This window comes from Hemicordylus capensis, chromosome 1, assembly GCF_027244095.1.
Source record: "Hemicordylus capensis ecotype Gifberg chromosome 1, rHemCap1.1.pri, whole genome shotgun sequence".
NCBI classification, from domain to species: domain Eukaryota; kingdom Metazoa; phylum Chordata; class Lepidosauria; order Squamata; family Cordylidae; genus Hemicordylus; species Hemicordylus capensis.
Genome location: NC_069657.1, coordinates 447885048 through 447903716, shown reverse-complemented (window position 1 = coordinate 447903716; position 18669 = coordinate 447885048). Strand labels below are relative to the sequence as shown.

Here is an 18669-nt window from a genome sequence, read left to right as displayed (position 1 = left end):
GTGGCCGCCATACAAATATCCTTGAACCTGATTCACTACCAGATCACCTGTTACAGGTAAGCAACCTGTGTTTTTCCCCCTTTTTTGTTTTCAACTACTGTTCACTTTATCTCTACTGCTTGCCTTACTATTTGGATTCGTTTTCTTGGTGTTTGTACTGATGGACGCTTAAACATTCAAGAGGTGTTCTTCATGCTGCGGGATGCTTCCCTTATCTGACATACACTATCTCTGCCTGCTTTGCCTTGGAGAGGACCATATTGTCCCAACCTACTAGGTTTGCTTCTTTTTTGAGGCAAGCCAGAAGAATTATGTTTAAGGGCTGCTTTGTATGAACAAGCATTACACCCTCCAACCCCGATGCCACAGTCCCATTATCCTCTGCATCAATACTGTCCAATCATCAACAACTAAAGTGTGTCAGTATTGACAACTTCCCCAGTGAAGACCTAGAAAGAAACTTTTTTAAAGCCTCACGAGGTCTCCATGGATGAGCTGCCTAGAGAACAACTTGTTACGGGGTGGCTAACAAATTTTATTATTATCCAAGGATGGGCACCATAAACACTACAAGAAGCATAAACACTGTGATGACGACTCTCCATCCCATGCTAAAAGTTGGAAATTTCCATCAATGTCTGCCCTGACACAGTCAACTTCAGTGTCGAAGTCCCTCCATAGACCATTACTGACGGTCCCAAAAGAAGCATCCAACACTGGTTCAGCCACTTCCTTCGGTTTTGACATTGATGCTGCACAAGGCTCAAACCCCATTGCCTTCTGTGGTTCAGATTCTGCCTCCTTCCCAATCTCGGTCCTCTTTTTCCTCTCCTGAGATCATAGAGACCAGTTCTACTGGGGAACCAGTACTACTAGGGAACCCGGTGTCACATTCTCCCTCAGACGAGGATTGTATCCAAGCATCATGGGTTGTCACCACCTACTGCTCCGAGACAGGGCCAATCAGAACAGAGCTTGCTAGTAGAAGGGAGAGACAACCCCCTCGCCTCCTCAGTCGTTTGCCCTGTCTTGCTCCAAGCAGGTGCTCTTTGCTTCGCTTCTGTTCTCCTGTTCGTTCTCTTCTGTCTTCCCTCTGGGAATTGGGGTTGAGTCAGGATCCTAGTGAACAGTCCGTTCTAGCGCTCCGCCCATGATCAGCTCTGCTCTTTCGTGGCGGATATCGGGGGCTATGGAAGCCCAAGTATCGCGCCGTGAGAGGGAGGCTTCTCCCTCCCTCTCAGAGGACTCAGTGGCACCCGCGGCGTGCTGTGCTGAGTGGGATGCGGCTACCTCCCCCGCTCCCATATCTCAGCCCCCCAAGGACAAGAAGACAAAGAAGCTCTCAAAAGAGCAAAAAGGAGCGGCGCATGCAGCCAAGCACATCGCGCCGCAAGCGGCTGCGATTTCCCAGCCGGAGCTCGTTCACCATGCCGAGGGGGAAGCTGGCGGGGGAGGCCTCTCTCCGACGCCGCTGCAGGGCGCGGTGTCTTCCCACGAGGACCTGTTGGCGCTCGGTACCTCCCAGGTAGGATCGCTGGGGTCCTCCTTACAGGGCGAGCCAACTGCCAAACGCCCCTGCCCTTCTCCTGCTGCTCGGGAGCGGGCGCATTCCGGGGGGGCCGAGGAGGAGATTCCGGCCAGTTTCGCCGCTCTCCTCAGGCGCGTGGTGGCAGAAGAATTCGGGCGGTTAGTGCCCGATTCGGCGCGACAGATTCCCGCCATTGTCACTCCGGCCGCCATTTTGGACCCCCAGGGAGCAGGAAAACCCTCCGCTTCGCAACCGCGTTTTCCCGCCCTAGACACTCCGGCCGCCATTTTAAGCCCTCAGGAGGCGGGGGAACCTGCCGAGCTACTACAGCGGCCGCCCTCTTCCAGGCCCCCGAGAGCACCCTTGGGGCCACCTCATTTGTCCCCCTGTGCCCCAAGTCGCCCCCCGGTCCAAGGGTCTGGCGTTGCAGCGCCTTTCCTGCTCCCGGAGGAAGATAGGGAGCGCACGGACGACTCGGATTCTGGCAGAGAGGAGGGGGAACTCTATGGGACAAAGGGGAAACCTTGCCACCGTCCCAGGCCCACTATAGACTTTCTAATCAGGCGGATTTTCCGGTCCTTCTTCACAAAGCGCGTAAGTCGCTGCATCTGGAGGGGGTCGTGCCTACCCCCCAGGTTTCTTCAGAGGGGGATCCGGCTGTTCTGCCCTCATTGGCAACACCAGAAGTGGCGGTACCCTGCCCTCAACTGTTCATGGATGTTATTCAGGGCGAGTGGGACCGGCCTTTAGAGAGCAAGGGTCCTCCGCCCGGGGTGAAGTGCCTTTACTCTATCTCCAAGGCTGCTATGGATAAACTCCAGGTCCCGCCTGTGGACAAGGAGGTTGCTTCGCTGGTGACTGGGGCGGTCCTCCCGAGGGATGGGGACAAGGTTCTGCGCAATGTGGAGGATAAGAAGTGTGATGCTGCGTTGCGCAGGTCCCATGAGGCCTCTGCTCTCGCTGTAAGAGCCTCGGTTGCCTCCTCTATTTTTGCCCGGGCTTCTGTCCTTTGGGTGAGGGACCTTCTGCTCCTAGTCCCGCCCGAACTCGTGGCACTTAGGCAGGGGCTTAATAAGTTGGGAAAGGCTTCCGCCTTTATTGCTGATAGCACTCTGATTACAGTTCAGCTGTCTGCCCAGGCCATGGCTTCTGACGTTACTGTCAGGAGACACTTATGGTTAAAAAATGGAAGGTAGATCAGAAATCGAGAACCAACTTAGCCAACTCTTCTTTCAAGGGGGGTAAGCTATTTGGTGAGGCGCTAGAGCCGGTTCTGATAGAGACTAAGGACAGGAAGAAAGCTATGCCTTCCTCAGTACAGTGCTAGGACCGCAGATCTTTCACTAACGCCTCTTCTTCTAACAGTTTTGGGAACAGGGGTTTCGGACTAATTTTCGTCCCCGTCAGGGCAAGCAGGACAAAACATTGTGGACCAGAAGCCAGGGTTTTGCCCGAGACCGTTCCCAACAGAAGTTTCAGCAGTCAGGTCAGTACTCCAAGTCGGGATTCAAGCGTGCTGCCCCACAATGACTCGGACGCGGGGCAGCAAGTGGGAGGCCGGCTGGTTTCCTTCGCCCAGCAGTGGGCCAGGACGTGTACAGACGTCTGGGTCCTCCGCACCGTCTCTCTGGGGTACAGCCTGGAGTTTCTCTCGCATCCTCCTAATCGGTTCCTGTCCTCCCCTCAGTCCAACAATCCACGCAAGCACTCTCTTATGGTCAGCGCCATCCAACACCTGATCAACATCAAGGCTATCGAGCAGGTTCCTCCAGGGAAAGAGGGATATTCTGAGTGGAGGGCCATCCTGGACTTGAAGTTTGTAAACCAGTTTCTCAAGGGAAGACGGTTCAGGATGGAAACTCTCCGTTCGATTCTGATGGCTCTTCAGGAAGGGGATTTCCTGACCTCTATAGATCTCAAGGAGGCCTATCTCCACGTCCCCATCCATCCCCTGGACAGGAGATTCCTGCGATTCGCCTATGTGGGAGTGCACTATCAATACCGGGCCCTCCCCTTTGGTCTCTTGACTGCGCTGCGGGTGTTCACCAAGATCATGATGGCACTTGTGGCGCACTTGAGGACCAAGGGGGTACATCTTTACCCCTACCTGGACGACCTTTTGATAAGGTTGCCATCTTGGGAAAAGGTGCAGTCGGATGTCAGGGAGACCCTGGTGGTCTTGGCGGCCCATGGTTTCCTGGTAAATCTCAAAAAGAGCTCCCTGGTTCCTCAGACCAGGATTCAGCACTTGGGGGCGATCATCAATTCAGCTCAGGGGTCGGTTCACTTGACCAACGACCGCAGGCGAAAGCTTCAGTCTGCTTGTCGCGGTCTGCTGGGCCGCTCTCAATCAAGCGTCCTTTTCCTGTCTCAGCTACAGGGTCTGATGGTCTCTACGATCGGGATCGTGCCTTGGGCACGGTTTCATTCTCGCCCCTTACAATGGCTTCTTCTCCCTCTCCAGGAACTGGTCGCCAACAGGTCAAGACTCAAGGTGACCCTGTCCTTTCAGGCACGCCTATCTCTCCGGTGGTGGACATCTCGGGCTCTCTACGAGGGGGTGAGCTTCCTACCAGTGGACCGGGTCGTGGTCACCACCGACGCCTGCCTCACGGGTTGGGGAGGTCATTGCAGGCGCCATATGGTCCAGGGTCAATGGTCGGAGGCAGAGCAGCGTCAGTCCATAAATCTGCTGGAACTACGGGCCATTCATCTGGCCCTCGCGCGGTTTCTACCCGAGATTCGCGGTCGACATGTCCTGGTTCGCACCCACAACGCCACCGCCAAGGCACACCTCAACCGTCAAGGGGGGACGAAGTCTTGGGTGTTGATGCACGAGGCAGAGCTTCTCCTGAACTGGGTGGAAAGGAATAAGCGCTCTCTGGAGGCCGACCACGTCAGCGGAGTGGACAACGCTCTGGCAGACTGGTTGAGCCAGTCGCAATTGGATTGGGGAAATGGATTCTGGACGAACAGGTCTTCAGGAACATTGTTCGCAAGTTCGGGGTTCCCCTGATCGATCTCTTTGCAACTCCAGCCAACACCAGGGTACCCAGACTTTTCTCCAGGTATCCCTCCCCGGGGGCGGAGGGAGTAGATGCTCTGCTGTCTCCCTGGCCTCGGGGGCTTCTGTATGCCTTCCCTCCTTTTGCTGTGCTGTCCCGTGCGGTGAGGAGAATCAGACACCAGAAGGTGGAGGTCATCCTCGTGGCCCCTCGGTGGCCACGATGGCCGTGGTTTTCGGACCTGGTGGCTCTTTCAATAGAGCCTCCTCTTCCCTTGGGGAGTCAGCCCCATCTCCTGCACCAGGAACCTGTCCTTCATCCCGACCCAGAGTGGATCCATCTTCACGCCTGGAGATTGAGCGGGGCTCCTTAGTGCTTTGTGGCTATTCCCCGGCAGTTCAAAATACCATCATGGCTTCCAGGCGTCCTTCCACAGCCCGGGTTTATCAGTCAATGTGACAGGCGTTTTTGCAGTGGTGCCAAGGGGGTGGCTCGGATCCTATGGCAGCTTCGGTGGTACAGGTCTTGGGATTTCTGCAAAAAGGGTTAGACAAGGGTCTTCGTCCCAATACTCTACGCCGCCAAATGTTTGCTATATCGTCCGTCCTGCAGGTTCCGGGGTTTCCTTCCGTGGCTGGGCATCCCCACACACAACGTTTTCTGAAAGGGGCAGCTGTATTAAAACCTCCTCCTGTCCACCGTTTTCCCACTTGGGACCTCAACCTGGTGCTCAGGGTCATGACCAAGGCTCCTTTTGAGCCACTCCGCACTGTTTCCTTGCGTCTCCTTACCCTGAAGGTATTTTTCTTGGTAGCCATCACATCAGCCCATCGTGTCTCCGACCTGGGTGCTCTGTCAGTCCGGAAAGAATTGTGTTTGGTCTTTCCTGACCATGTTGTGCTTCGTACTGATCCGACTTACCTTCCTAAGGTGAATTCAGTATTCCATAGGGCGCAGGAACTGATGCTTCCTTCTCTTTGTCCCAGTCCTTCTTCTCCTCGGGAGCGGGACTGGCACAAATTGGATGTCCGTCGGGCTATTCGCATCTACTTGAGGCAGACTAAATCCTTTAGGGTTTCTGAGTCCTTTTTTGTTTCTTTTCGTGCCTGCTCGCTGGGTAGGAAAGTTTCCAATTTCTCCTTATCTCGCTGGATCTGTCAGTCCATTCAACTGGCGTACGCTACGGCTGGGGAAGATGCGCCTGAGGGCATTACTGCTCACTCTACTCGGAGCGCAGCTTCCTCTGCGGCACTGTCCACCTTAGCACCCTTAGCGGACATTTGTAGGGCTGCCACCTGGGCTTCCCTCTCTACCTTTGTCAAACATTACAAGATACATGATTGGGCAGCTGCAGACGCGTCTTTTGGCCGACGCGTGTTACAGATGGTGGTTCCGTCTTAGGATCAGATCTTCTGTTTTTTGCCCTCCCGCAATGGGTAAAAGCTGGGGTATGTCCCATGATGCTCGGATACAATCCTCGTCTGAGAGAGAATGAATCGTTGGCACTTACCTGAATGGCCATTCTCCTCAGACGTATGGATTGTATCCGACCCACCCGATTGTGTATCTGATCCTATTCCCCTCTTTTTATCCGTCTTCCACTGTACCCCGTATCTCTGTGGGGTGGTGTTTTCCTACTCTGTGGGGTGTTTCTTCCAAAGGGGTTATTGAGAGTTAGGTTTATTGATGCATGTGCTGTTTTTTCCCCTTTTCTTCTCGTGGGGAGGGGAATTGTTCTTGCTGTGTGTGCACTGTCTGCTGTTCTGGTTCTGCAGTGTCTCTGTTCTAGACTTTTATGGAGCATCGAAGCGCTATATTATCGACTGAGGAGGCGAGGGGGTTGTCTCTCCCTTCTACTAGCAAGCTCTGTTCTGATTGGCCCTGTCTCGGAGCAGTAGGTGGTGACAACCCATGATGCTCAGATACAATCCATACGTCTGAGGAGAATGACCATTCAGGTAAGTGCCAATGATTCATTCTCACATCTTTATCAACATAGACTCAACTTTGATGTCTACCATACCAGTTGCTCCCTAGTCTATGGAGAAAACCTAGAAACCAGCAATTTCACCACCGTTGCCAACCAAGCCTGTGACTGAATTAGGAAGGTAACAACTTGCTTCCCTCAATTGTGTCTGCGTCACCTGTTTTTGGCATCAATTTTCCTTCCACACAATTGAAGGAATTCCCTATCCTGCAGGACATTGTCTCTATCCTGGAGTCTCTACATACAACTTTTGGAATGACCTTTAAGGGTTTTTCTTTTTATGGACTCATTGTCGAGGATGGTTTGGGTTCTGGTGTGCTTCCTGTCCCGAAAACACCATTGGCCTCACCAGTGAGAGTGACACCTGCTTGTTTTCCATCATATTTTCCAAATCACCCTTGGAAAGAAAGGTACTCTCTCACTTCCTTCATACTCCTCGCATAGGACTATTGGAGCTCACCAGATCCTCTTGATCCAGGCTAAATCAGAAGGATGGGAAGACTCAAAGACCCTTTCCATATGCCTTTGCCTTTACTACCTTATGACTATGAAGAGTTCAAACTATGCAAACTCAGGAAGATGAAATCTGCTTTCCATTTACAATCCCAACTCCTGTCTAAAGAATACTATTCCCCATTCAAGAGATGATTAGACCCTCCTCCTCTTTCACAACCTCCTGCAGACCAACGGAGAGAGACTACCCATCCTTCTCCAGAGTTCTCTTCTGCCACACTTCAGGAAAAATCCCATGTGCCTGAAAGAGAAAAATAAGATGAATATATGCCCACGTGATTCAGATGATTATTCTACCCTCACAGAAAATCCATTGCCTGATTAAAATGTTCCCAACAACCCTCCTAATTGTCCCACAAATAGATAAAATCCTATATATTCATATGGCTGAAATGGCCAAAGTCCTTGCTCTGGATCTGAAATCTCCCGTTCCTGAAGTTAAAGACCCTGTCTGTAATTTCATGTTGTCTTCTATCACCTTTCATCCTGCAGCCCTCCCTAGGCTGCCAGTATTTGTGAACTCAGCAAGGTCAGCATGGGATGCACCATCTACCTCTACTTTGATCTCTATACACTTGGAAAATTTCTACAGGTTGCAAGAAGAAGATTGCACATTTCTTTTCAAACATCCTGTGCCTAATTCCTTAGTAGTAGATTGTGCTATGGGAACTAGCTCGGGGGGGTGGGGATGGGCACTCTGCCCCTGTTGAAAAGGTGGGCAAAAAAATTAGATTCTGTGGGTCAGAAGGTTTACTACTCTTTTCTGTCCATAAAAATAGCCAATTGCATGGCCAAATACCATTATTCAATTTGGGAAAATTTCAGAGAGGACATCAAGGACACTCCAGAAACAATCAAATCTAAATTTTTAAGAAAGTCCTTTCCAAACCCATGGATATTACTCACCAACACCTGTACTGCTAAATGCCTCACAGAGACTGAATCTTGCACCTTAGCAAGTGCTGTTTCTTTATGCAGGCATGCCTGGCTCCACTCTTCCTCTCTCCAGGTGGATATGAGAGACAAAATAGAAAATATCCCTTTTGACGGGGAAGGCTTATTCAGTTCACAGACAGACAAAACAATAGAGACGATAAACAAATTAAATTACAGCAAAAACCTTTACATAGACTTCCACTTCACAATCTCAGTTCCACAGGTGCAAAAATTACAATAAGCCAAAATTTCAGTTCAGCAAACCGGATTGCAGGGACTATAGAAAGCCCTTCCATTTTGCCCAGAGATGGTCCTGTATGCCAAAGCAACAGCAGAAATCTAAACATCTAGACCAATCCAAAGAAAGCCTTTGACCGCTTGGATCTTTTACCTACCTTTGGGATTTCTGCTACCATCAGACTTGTCCCTTTTACTTAAGTTCAGCATTGCATTACATCCGATGTCGGGGTCTTCACCCGATATGCAATAGAGTTTACTACCACCACCACCCCATTCACGGGGGTAAAATACACCCACACAGCTCCTACCTTACTAGCAGAAGTGCAAGATATGTTGGGAAAGGGAGCAATAGAACCTGTCTCTCTGAAAGACCAATGGAGGGGGTTCTAGTCAAGATGCATCCAAGTCTCAAAAAGAGATGGCGGTCTCCACCCTATACTGGGCTTGTGTTCCCTCAACTATATCCACCTAAGGAAATTTCAGATGATCACCTTGCAGGGGTGGTCTTCCTTTCCTGGAAGAAGAGGAGGAAGGAAAGGCTTGCTCTACTCTAGATATGAAAGATTTCTGTTTTCATATAGGAATTAATCCAAAACATAGAAAATACCTTTAATCTTGGGAGATCAAGCCTACCAATGCACAGTTCTCCCATTTTGGTCTCCCCACAGCAGCTCAAGTCTTTATGAAATGCATGAATGCTACTATTGCCCATTTAAGAACCCAAGGTATTTTGGCATTTCCATAACTGGACAACTGGTTGATGAACCAACAAGGACTTGCTAAGCAATCACAAAAAGTCTATCCTTTCACTTCTAGAAAACCTAGGCATCTAGGTAAACTGGAAAAAGTCCAACCTCAGAAGTCAGTACTCTACATAGGCACCATTCTGGACACCCAGATGAAACAGGCCTTCCTTCCAGAGGAAAGAAGAATCTCAATTGTATTCATAATATTTTTATTCAGAACCAACACAAAGCAAAAGGCACAGACAATCCAAAAATGCTTAGGTTTGATGGCATCTTGTACAGCCACCCATAAGATACTCCATACTCCTGAATGAGACTGCTCCAAATATGGTTTCTGTGGGTGTTCAAATTGAACATAGGCAATATCTGTGGCTTCTGATTTCTCAAACAGTCCTAGACTCACTCCTCTGGTGGACTCTTCCAGAGAACCTAGGAATGGGCATTCCCTTTTAACATCCTTCTCAGATACTGAAACAGACACCTCTCTCCAAGAATGGGATGCCCATTGTGCTGGACGTTACACACAGGTCCTGTGGAACCATCATTAGTCGGCTCTACATATAAACTTCTTGGAGCTCCTGGCTCTGCATATAAAGGGCACCAACACGGTCCTTATGAGCAGAAAGATTTCTCCCATCAGCACAATTGGGAAATCAATCAAGATATATCTCTTCCTTCGTTAGAACTCCCCAAATGGACCTCTTTTCATCTGCAACCAACTAAATGTCCATTTCTCCTCAAGAGAAGGTGTGGGGAAGGGATCTCTGGGGGGATGTCTTCCAGATTCCCTGGAGAAAAAACCACATTCTCCCTCTTTCCTCTCTTCCTTTTTACTGTCTTGGGTTCTCAGCAAAGTCCCTAACACAAAACACGGCGCATTATACTTAACCTATGGTGGCCGAGGCAACCTTGGTTCCCTCTCTTCCCAACTACTAGCCCCACCTCCTTCAACGCATAGACCTTCTGTACCAGAAGGATGGTGAAGTCCTCCGTTACAGTCTTCGAACCTTGAATTTGACTGCGTGGAATTTGAATTTCTAGATATAATATCCTTTTGCACAAGAGGAAGGCTTCCATTAGTCCATATGTCTCTCTGCATGCCATGCAGGCTGGGATGCTAAGTCACTATTCTCTCACCTGGACTGCAAGAGATTTCTCAAGGGAATCAACAACCTCTTCCCACCCATTAGGAAACCAGTTTAACCTTGGAGCTTCTCTCATGCTTTCTACGCTAACAGAGGCCCCTTTTGAACCTCTATCTTCAATACCCATTAAGTATGTCAATCAGAAAGGCAATCAGCCTTTCTGATTGCTATCCCCACTTATACCTAAGGTAGTTCCTGAGTACCATGACAGCCAGGACATTACTCATCCTGTCTTTTTCCTTAACCCTACGACTCCTTTGGAATGCTCTCTCCACTCCTTAGGTCTGTAGAGCACTTCTTTTCTATATGGACAGAACTAAAGACTTTAGAAAGACTCTTAGATTCTTTGTTGCCTTCAGGGGGAAAAGGAAAGGCCAACCAATCTCTAGGCAGAGACTTACTGTCTTTTTCAGCTTATTTTCACTTGTTACAAGAAACAAGGTGTACAATCTCCAAATATGGTTGAAGCTCACTCTACCAGAGCTGTGGCTACCTCTGCTGCTCATTTATCAGGAACAGATGTTACTGACATCTACTGTCCTCCAACTTGCTTTCGTTAGACATTATAGGTTTTTAAAGAAACATCCTTCAGGGCGTGCACCCCCTTTCTTTGGGGAGCTTGTTAATCACCTATGTTATGACGGATACTGGATCACCACAAAGATAAAAGGGTTACTTACCTGTAACAGGAGATCTTTTGGTGATCCAGTATCATTCACAACACTGGCCCGACCTTCTTGCTTATTGGATGATTCTGCTCACTGCATTTACCTTATCATTCAACTGAAGACATTCCATCTTCACAGCGGTCAATCAGGAACTGAGCGAAAGGGTGCTCTGCCTCTGAAGATACCAAGCATGTTTGGTATATGAGGGCGGAGCTACAGAGCGCCTTGGGGAGCTTGAAAATCCTTCTGTGGGGGCTACTTGTGCAGGCACATAACCCGTAAGCAACCTCTTTATCCTGATTAACTTTTTAACCAGGATCCTTGTGATTGTGAGACTCAGCCCCAGTGTTGTCTACCCTGACTGGCAGTAGCTCTCCAGGGTCATGGGCAGGGGGCTTTCCCATCAACTGATCTAATCGAAGCTGGAGATGCTGGGGGTTGGATTTTGTGTATGCAAAGCCCTGAACCACACAGCTGCGCCACATCGACAAACTTACTACTGGGCATAAAATTATGGCTTTTGTGTAACTTCACGCTAGGGAGTATTGTGGCTTAAAAGTGAGTGTTAATTAGGAGACCATAACTTAAAGTTCAGTACAGCTGCCTGATCCTGTAAAAATGGTTAAGGGATCAGAGGCATTGTGTCTGCAGGATTCCTAAGTGAACTAAAGGCAAAGAACTATACACTTCCCGCCCCGCCTCCGGATTTCACACTTAACTTGCCTAGTAATCCTGCATCAGTTGGACTTTCAGTAATGTATTATATAAACTGATTTTACAAAGTCTGTCTGAAACCTTAAACTTCCAGGTGAAATGGTTACAAAGCAACCACTGATTAGAAGTATGAGAACAGTAAAAAGGGAAACTTTAAAGCTAATTTCTGGATGGGTGAGCCGATCCAATGATCCTCAGATGGTAAGTGGATTCCTAAAGTGCTATAATTTCATTGAATTTCAAAGGTTCAGGTAAATATTGTGGTTGGATCTGTGTCAACACTACTGTATGTGTTCTTTTCAGGTAGCTGAAAATTTTGTTCCACCTTTGCTGGATGCTGTTCTTATTGATTACCAGAGGAATGTTCCAGCTGCCCGGGAGCCTGAAGTGCTTAGTACAATGGCTATCATAGTAAATAAGCTGGGTGGACACATTACTGCTGAAATACCTCAGATTTTTGATGCTGTCTTTGAATGCACGTTAAATATGATCAATAAGGTAATTTAACACTGAAGAAATGGCCTCTGTACTACTTGCAATAATCAAAGTTCTGTAGAGCAAACCAGAACTTCTCAAGATTGTTCCCCTCTGATCCTAACATTATCTTGTCTATTTAAAATCATAATTCCTGTGTTACAGAGGTGGATACTTCACCCAAGATTTGGATTCTCTCTGCTAATGAAGCCATTAAGCTGTATTCTTTAATATTAGCATGGCTTAATCATGATTAATTTACTTAACTGGAGGTTTTACCTAGATATTTTTAAAGGGTGGATTTAACTAAATTGGTGGTTTAGATAGAAGCTGATGTGACAGAGTTGAGTCCTGGTTTGAAGTATAAAATATGAGATGTTATGTACTGTATTGTTCAACTTTTTTTCTTCTTCTGTTTTTTAAGTCTGGTGGTGGTAGAATGTACTTGTATTCCAGAATTATATGCATAGTGTTAAAATAAATGTTGAAATCCAAAAAATTGTGTGCTTGTAGGGGGAAATATAATTGTGTGTTTCTACTCTCCCTCCTCTGTTAGGACTTTGAAGAGTATCCTGAACACAGAACAAACTTTTTCTTACTACTACAAGCAGTAAACTCTCATTGCTTCCCAGCATTCCTGGCCATTCCACCTGCACAGTTCAAACTAGTACTGGATTCTATCATTTGGGCTTTCAAGCACACGATGAGAAATGTTGCAGATACAGGTGAATGAGCTTTATAGAGTTGGTTAAAATTCCATGTGTTTGAGCAAGCCTGCTAGTAGCTGGCTTTGGCCATCTGTCTTTATCCAAAACATGTTAGTGTACAGATTCATATTTACAACTGAGTAGTCTCTGTTGTTTTTTAGTTTATCAGGATTTCATGTCTTCTGTGTATCTAACCAATTTCAGTGCTTGATTTAAGCTTCCCTCCAGAATTTCTGAGAAGTGCTTTGGGAAGCCTGAGAACTTAACAGTTAAGCCACTTTAGCCTTCTTATATGGATTCACTTGGAGTGTTCTCTCTACCAGTCACAGTCCTGTGACTGTGTTTCCTTAGACATAAAAAACAAAGACAGTAACCTGTTTTGCTATTATCAACAACAAATAATATTTATATACCACTTTTCAACAAAAGTCTCCAAAGCAGTTTAGAGAAATAATAAGTAAATAAATAAGATGACTCTCTGTCCCCAAAGGGCTCACAACCTAAAACAGACACCAGCTACAGTCACTGGAGGTAGATAGAGCCAGTTATTCTCCCCCTGCTAAATAAAGAGAATCACCACATTTAAAAGGTGCCTCTTTGCCCAGTTAGCAGGGGATGCTGCCATGCAGAATATTTTTTTTGTTTTGTTTAGCTTTTGTGCTTGTACAAGTTAAATTTGGTTTTGGCCTCACTTTTTTAATGCTCTGTTCCAGGCCTTCAGATCCTTTATACTCTCTTACAAAACGTTGCACAAGAAGAAGCTGCTGCTCAGAGTTTTTATCAGACTTATTTCTGTGATATTCTTCAGCACATTTTCTCTGTTGTAACAGACACGTCTCACACTGCTGGTAAGAATTGCAGGGTTTGGGAGGAAAGGGACAACAAAGCCTTTGCTATAATCAGTTGAGAGAAGTGCCTGTACAAGTTCTAAATATTTTCTTCTTCTTTGTATATCTTGACTAGGTTTGACAATGCATGCATCCATTCTTGCATACATGTTCAACTTGGTAGAAGAAGGAAAAATAAGTACTCCTCTGAACCCTGGAAATCCAATGAACAACCAAATGTTTATTCAGGAGTATGTTGCTAATCTCCTTAAATCTGCGTTTCCTCATCTGCAAGAGTAAGTGTGTGTTAAAACCTTGGAAGTTTAAATAAAGTTTGTGTTAAGTGCTAGTGCTACTAATTAGCTCTTGTGTTTTTATATCTTAGTGCACAGGTTAAACTGTTTGTAACAGGACTTTTCAGTTTAAATCAGGATATTCCTGCTTTCAAGGAACACCTTAGGGACTTCCTGGTACAGATAAAGGTATGTCTTGAATTTCTTCTCTAAATCTTGCTCTCAGTACTATGGGACTGGAATAGGCTAAACTGTTTTTTTGCTTTCCCCAAATTCAATTTTTATTAATTGTAACAATAGTATCCATAACAAACATAATAGACAAAAATGAACTTCCCGCGCACCTCTCTTCATGAAACATCAACTGTAAGATTTACCCTTGCTATAATAATAATACAAAACACAAATTTAAACCCTTAAAAAGACAATTAGTCTACCCAACCTGCATTTTTTCCCTAAATTTCAAATCCTGCTGTAAGATCCATAGTAGGAAAATGATTCTTTAAGTACAACAAAAATGGTTTCCAATCTTCTTTAAAGCATTCTAAGTTTTGGTCTCTTATCAGTGTTGTAAGTTTTGCCATCTCCGCATATTCCAAAATTTTTATCAACCAATCTTCTTTTGAAGCCAGTTCATTACTTTTCCATTTCTGTGCATATATTGTTCTGGCCGCCGTGGAAGCATACATGAAGAATGTTAAGTTATTTGTAGAGATTACTCCTCGTGTTATTCCCAGCAGGAAGGATTCTGGCTTCTTAGGAAATGTCATTTTAAATATTTTCTTTAACTCATTATATATCATATCCCAATAGGCCTTAGCCTTCCCACAGGTCCACCACATGTGAAAAAAGTACCTTCAGAATGCCCACACTTCCAACATTTGTTTGAAACATTTTTATACATTAATGCCAATTTTTTTGGTGTCAAATACCATCTATACATCATTTTATAATAGTTTTCTTTTAGAGCATAACAAGCAGTGAATTTTAAATAGTTTTTCCATAACTTTTCCCAGGCTGCCATTTCTATATTACGTCCCACATCTTGAGCCCACTTTATAATGGTCGTTTTAACCACTGCCTCTCTTGTCTCCTCCAGAAGTAGCAGTTTATACATTTTAGAAACTAATTTTTCATCGTCTCGACATAATTCCTTCTCAAAATTTGAAATTTGATCCTCAAATCCAACTTTAAAGTCTTTCTTATAAATCTCAGGAATAGGCTAAACTGTTTACTGTTAAAATCTATGCCATAATCATCAATCTGTCATGCTCCATTCACTGATATTGCCCAGGTAGTAGCTAAGCTTGTATTTTCCAAAAGCAAAACTGTTTACTTCCTATACTTTTATTGGTGCTGTAAAATTTGCCATACTGGCAAAAGTACCAACTTCTAGACTTCTGAACTGCATCTGGTTCCTAGTTGGAAAATGCAGGAAGACTTCCAGGGGAGCGAGGAAGTGCTTGCAATGAATTAATAAAATGCATGATCAAAAACACAAAAATGAAACCAGTATACAAATATAGAACCATTCTGAGGCTTAATCCAGACAAAACAGAGGTGCTGGTGGCTAGTAGGAGAGCGGATCAGAGAGAGGGGTTGACTTGTTCTGTAAAGGGTGCATGGTCTGGCCCTGCGTATGGATAACCATATGGCTGGCATGGCCAGGGAACACCTTTGCACAGCTTCAGTTGGTGAACCAGCTGCTAGCCTTATTCAGGAAAGATGTGGCCACTGTCACCCCTGCCTTGGTCATGTCTCAGTTGTATTACTGCAACATGCTCTATATGGGGCTGCCCTTGAAAAGCATTTGAAAGCTGCAGTTGGTGCAGAACAAGATGGCCAGGATGTTGCTGGGGCCAGCCCACAGCTGACCTTTTACTCAATTTCTGTAGGTGCTATTCAATGCCTTTTAAAAACCCTCTAGCTCCCAGATGTTCCCAATGGAAGCTGTTTGCCTTATGAGATATTGTAGGAGGGCCCTGTGTTATATGTCCTGATGCCTGCTGAAGTGCATTGTGGTGCATGCAGGACCAAATCTATTTTGTGGTTGCTCCCAGAGTGCAGAATTTTACCCAAGAGGGGAGTCCTATGGCTCATTTGCTCCAGGTTTTTTTGTAGACTTGTAAAGATGGTCATTTTTATTAATGCCTTTGAGAGGTGAGGATTGAGGTCTGTTTTCTGACTGCCAGAAAAGGTTGGCTACTATTTATTTGCACAGTGCTTTGTCTAATTTGTTTTTATGGTAGCTTGGATTATAATGCACCATCTTGGGGCCCTCAAAGTTTGTTCAGTTTTTATGCCACCTTTCATAAAGCATCCCAAAGCAGTTTACAAAAGTTAACATGCAACAAAATCCCATTAAAATCATTTAATACCTTAAAATCAGTTAAACAATTTTTTTTAAAAACCCTCTCTCACTCACACTCCATCTCTCCCCCCTACCCCACATACATACATACATACATTCTCATTCTCCCCCCCCCCCACCATAAAAAGACAACAGAAGTGGGCGAGTTGAGAGGCCTGGCAACCCCTATAGGGTAAAAGCCTGAATAAATAAAAAGGTCTTTAGTTTTTAAAATGAAAGGACGGTTTATACATTTAAAAATAAAAAACAGTATAAAACAAATTGTAGTTAAGTGGTCTGATAAAATCATACTTCAAAGACCTGATGAAAAACAAGTGTTCAACTATTACTTTAAAATGGCAAAACAAGGGAGCTTGAGATATCTCTTTGGGAAGTGAGTTCCACAGATAGGTCACTGCCACTAAGAAGGCTCTATCTCTGGTCCCTACCCCAAAGTATATCACTTAGAAGAAGAGCAGAGAGCAGGGACTGTGGCGACAATCCAAGAGTGTGGCAAGCAGTCCTGAAGGCAATCTGAACCTGACCCAAGTTAACTTGTGAAAAAAGTGTTAGCTTTATAGAGTAGCATAAGGAAACGGGCCCTTGCCTCAAGGAGCTCTTATTCCAACCTTTGGCACAGGAAGAGGAAGTCAAACACATTGAAGCAGTTATGTGAAGATTTTGGTAGGGATGAGGATTAAGGGGCTTAGTCTGAGGCTTTGTGGAAAAGCTTGGATTTTGAGGCAAGGTTTGAAGGTTGGAGAAGAGAGCTAGCACAATTGTAGGCTTCCTTTTCTGATGGATGCCCCTTTGCCCTCTGGTGCTTAAAACAAGGGAGAATGGATGTAGTCCTCTCTAAGGGAGCAGGAAACCTGAAGGTGATAGTTGGGAGAGCAAAGGTCAAGGGTAGGACTGTAAAAAAGAATGGGGCTTTCCCTGACTGAGACCATTACTTCCTAAAGTGTGAAAATGCCATTCTGTATGAAACATGCAAATGCCATATATATTCCTTAATGCAAGTTCTTAAGGAATTAATGTGGAACTAAATTTCTGATAGGGTTCTGGAATTTTATAAGCTAATACACTTCATGTGTGTGGCAGGCTTATCTTTGTGTGGATTATAATGGCTTTTTCTAAATTGCTTTATTTCTGCAGGAATTTGCTGGTGAAGACACATCTGACTTATTCTTGGAAGAAAGAGAAACAGCTCTTCGGCAGGCTCAGGAGGAGAAACACAAACTTCAGATGTCTGTCCCTGGCATCCTTAATCCACATGAAATTCCTGAGGAAATGTGTGATTAAAAGTAACCAGTTATACTGTTTTCTCTCTGTACAGCTGCTCTGTGGTAGAAGAAAACAGGACTTGGATATTTGTTGACCAAAATGATGCCAATCTGTAAATTTAAGATGTCACCTAGTGGCCCTTTTTTCTTATGTGTTTTTGTATAAGAAATTTTCTGTGAAATATCCTTCCATTGTTTAAGCTTTTTGTTTTGGTCATCTTTATTTAGATTTGCATGAAGTTGAAAATTAAGGCATTTTAAAAATAAAACACTTCATGCCCATTTTGTGGCTAAGGGTAAAAGAGGCAAAACATATAACTTGTAAAGTCTATTGCAAAATTATACATTTTTTTCCAGTTAGAACACAGATCTTCTTTTTTTTTTAAATTAGGGATCACTTTCTCTCTAGCCTGCCCTGCAGTCTAGAAGAAAAGGGTAATGAGTAAATCCATCAGATTAATTAAGGAGTGGAGGAATGAGTGCTGTGTCATCTAACATGAGCAGCTTTTGGGCTGAGTGGCAAGGCTGGGCTACTGGTATTTGCAAGTCATATGACAAGTTTGCAGCAAGATCATGTGCATATCATCCCATTGTAAAGCAACTTGGAAAAAAGAGTATGGGAACAGAAGTACAGTTAGTTATTTTTACACAGTTATTTTGTTTTTGTGTGTGTGCTGTCGCTTTGTCGACAACAGCTTTTTGTTTTCCTCAATGAGGAGTGTTGCTCATTTGTGAGCCTTCATTAACTCGAAGTGAAATGGTTAAAATATTTATCCTGTTAGAATAGGCTGCATCTTTTTAACAAAGCTCATTAAAGAAGAACTCTGGCTTTTGAGACGACTTCTACTAATTTACATTGTTTACCATGCTGTAGTGCTTTAAGAACACTACTTAAAAAGCAAAATAAACTTGGTTTACATTTATTTTCCTTTCCTTGGCTTTATTCTTTTATTGGATTAAATTGCTCTGGTTGCCTTTTTACATTCAAGTAGAATTTAGAGTAGGAGAAGAAAAATCGCATAAGGACATGCAATGCAAGATGGGCATCTGGCACATATATTTCCATAATTGCTGTGAAACTTCTGCAGCCAGCTTTGGCTGCAGTAGTTACTCCGCAAATTGATTCTTTAAATTGAGGTTTCAACATGTATCCTTAAATAGCCTGCCCTGCATTGTATGTATATTCTTTCAACAGAGTGCCTGTGACTCTTCTCAAGCAGTGTATAATATGACCCAAAACAAAACAAAAAACT

General features: G+C 45.0%; 1 protein-coding gene across 6 annotated transcripts in view; it reads left to right on the top strand.

Moving 5' to 3' along the window:
• Positions 1 to 18339, top strand: part of XPO1 (exportin 1) — a 74769-nt gene extending 56430 nt beyond the window's left edge. For all 6 annotated transcript variants that reach the window (XM_053247493.1, XM_053247474.1, XM_053247483.1 and 3 more), the window contains 7 exons: positions 11577 to 11683; positions 11786 to 11980; positions 12513 to 12681; positions 13377 to 13511; positions 13627 to 13786; positions 13876 to 13972; positions 17289 to 18339. In XM_053247493.1, coding sequence (XP_053103468.1) covers positions 11577 to 11683; positions 11786 to 11980; positions 12513 to 12681; positions 13377 to 13511; positions 13627 to 13786; positions 13876 to 13972; positions 17289 to 17435 — 1010 coding nt within the window. In that variant the 3' untranslated portion in view covers positions 17436 to 18339. The remainder of the gene's footprint in view (positions 1 to 11576; positions 11684 to 11785; positions 11981 to 12512; positions 12682 to 13376; positions 13512 to 13626; positions 13787 to 13875; positions 13973 to 17288) is intronic.
• The last annotated feature ends 330 nt before the right edge of the window (positions 18340 to 18669 follow it).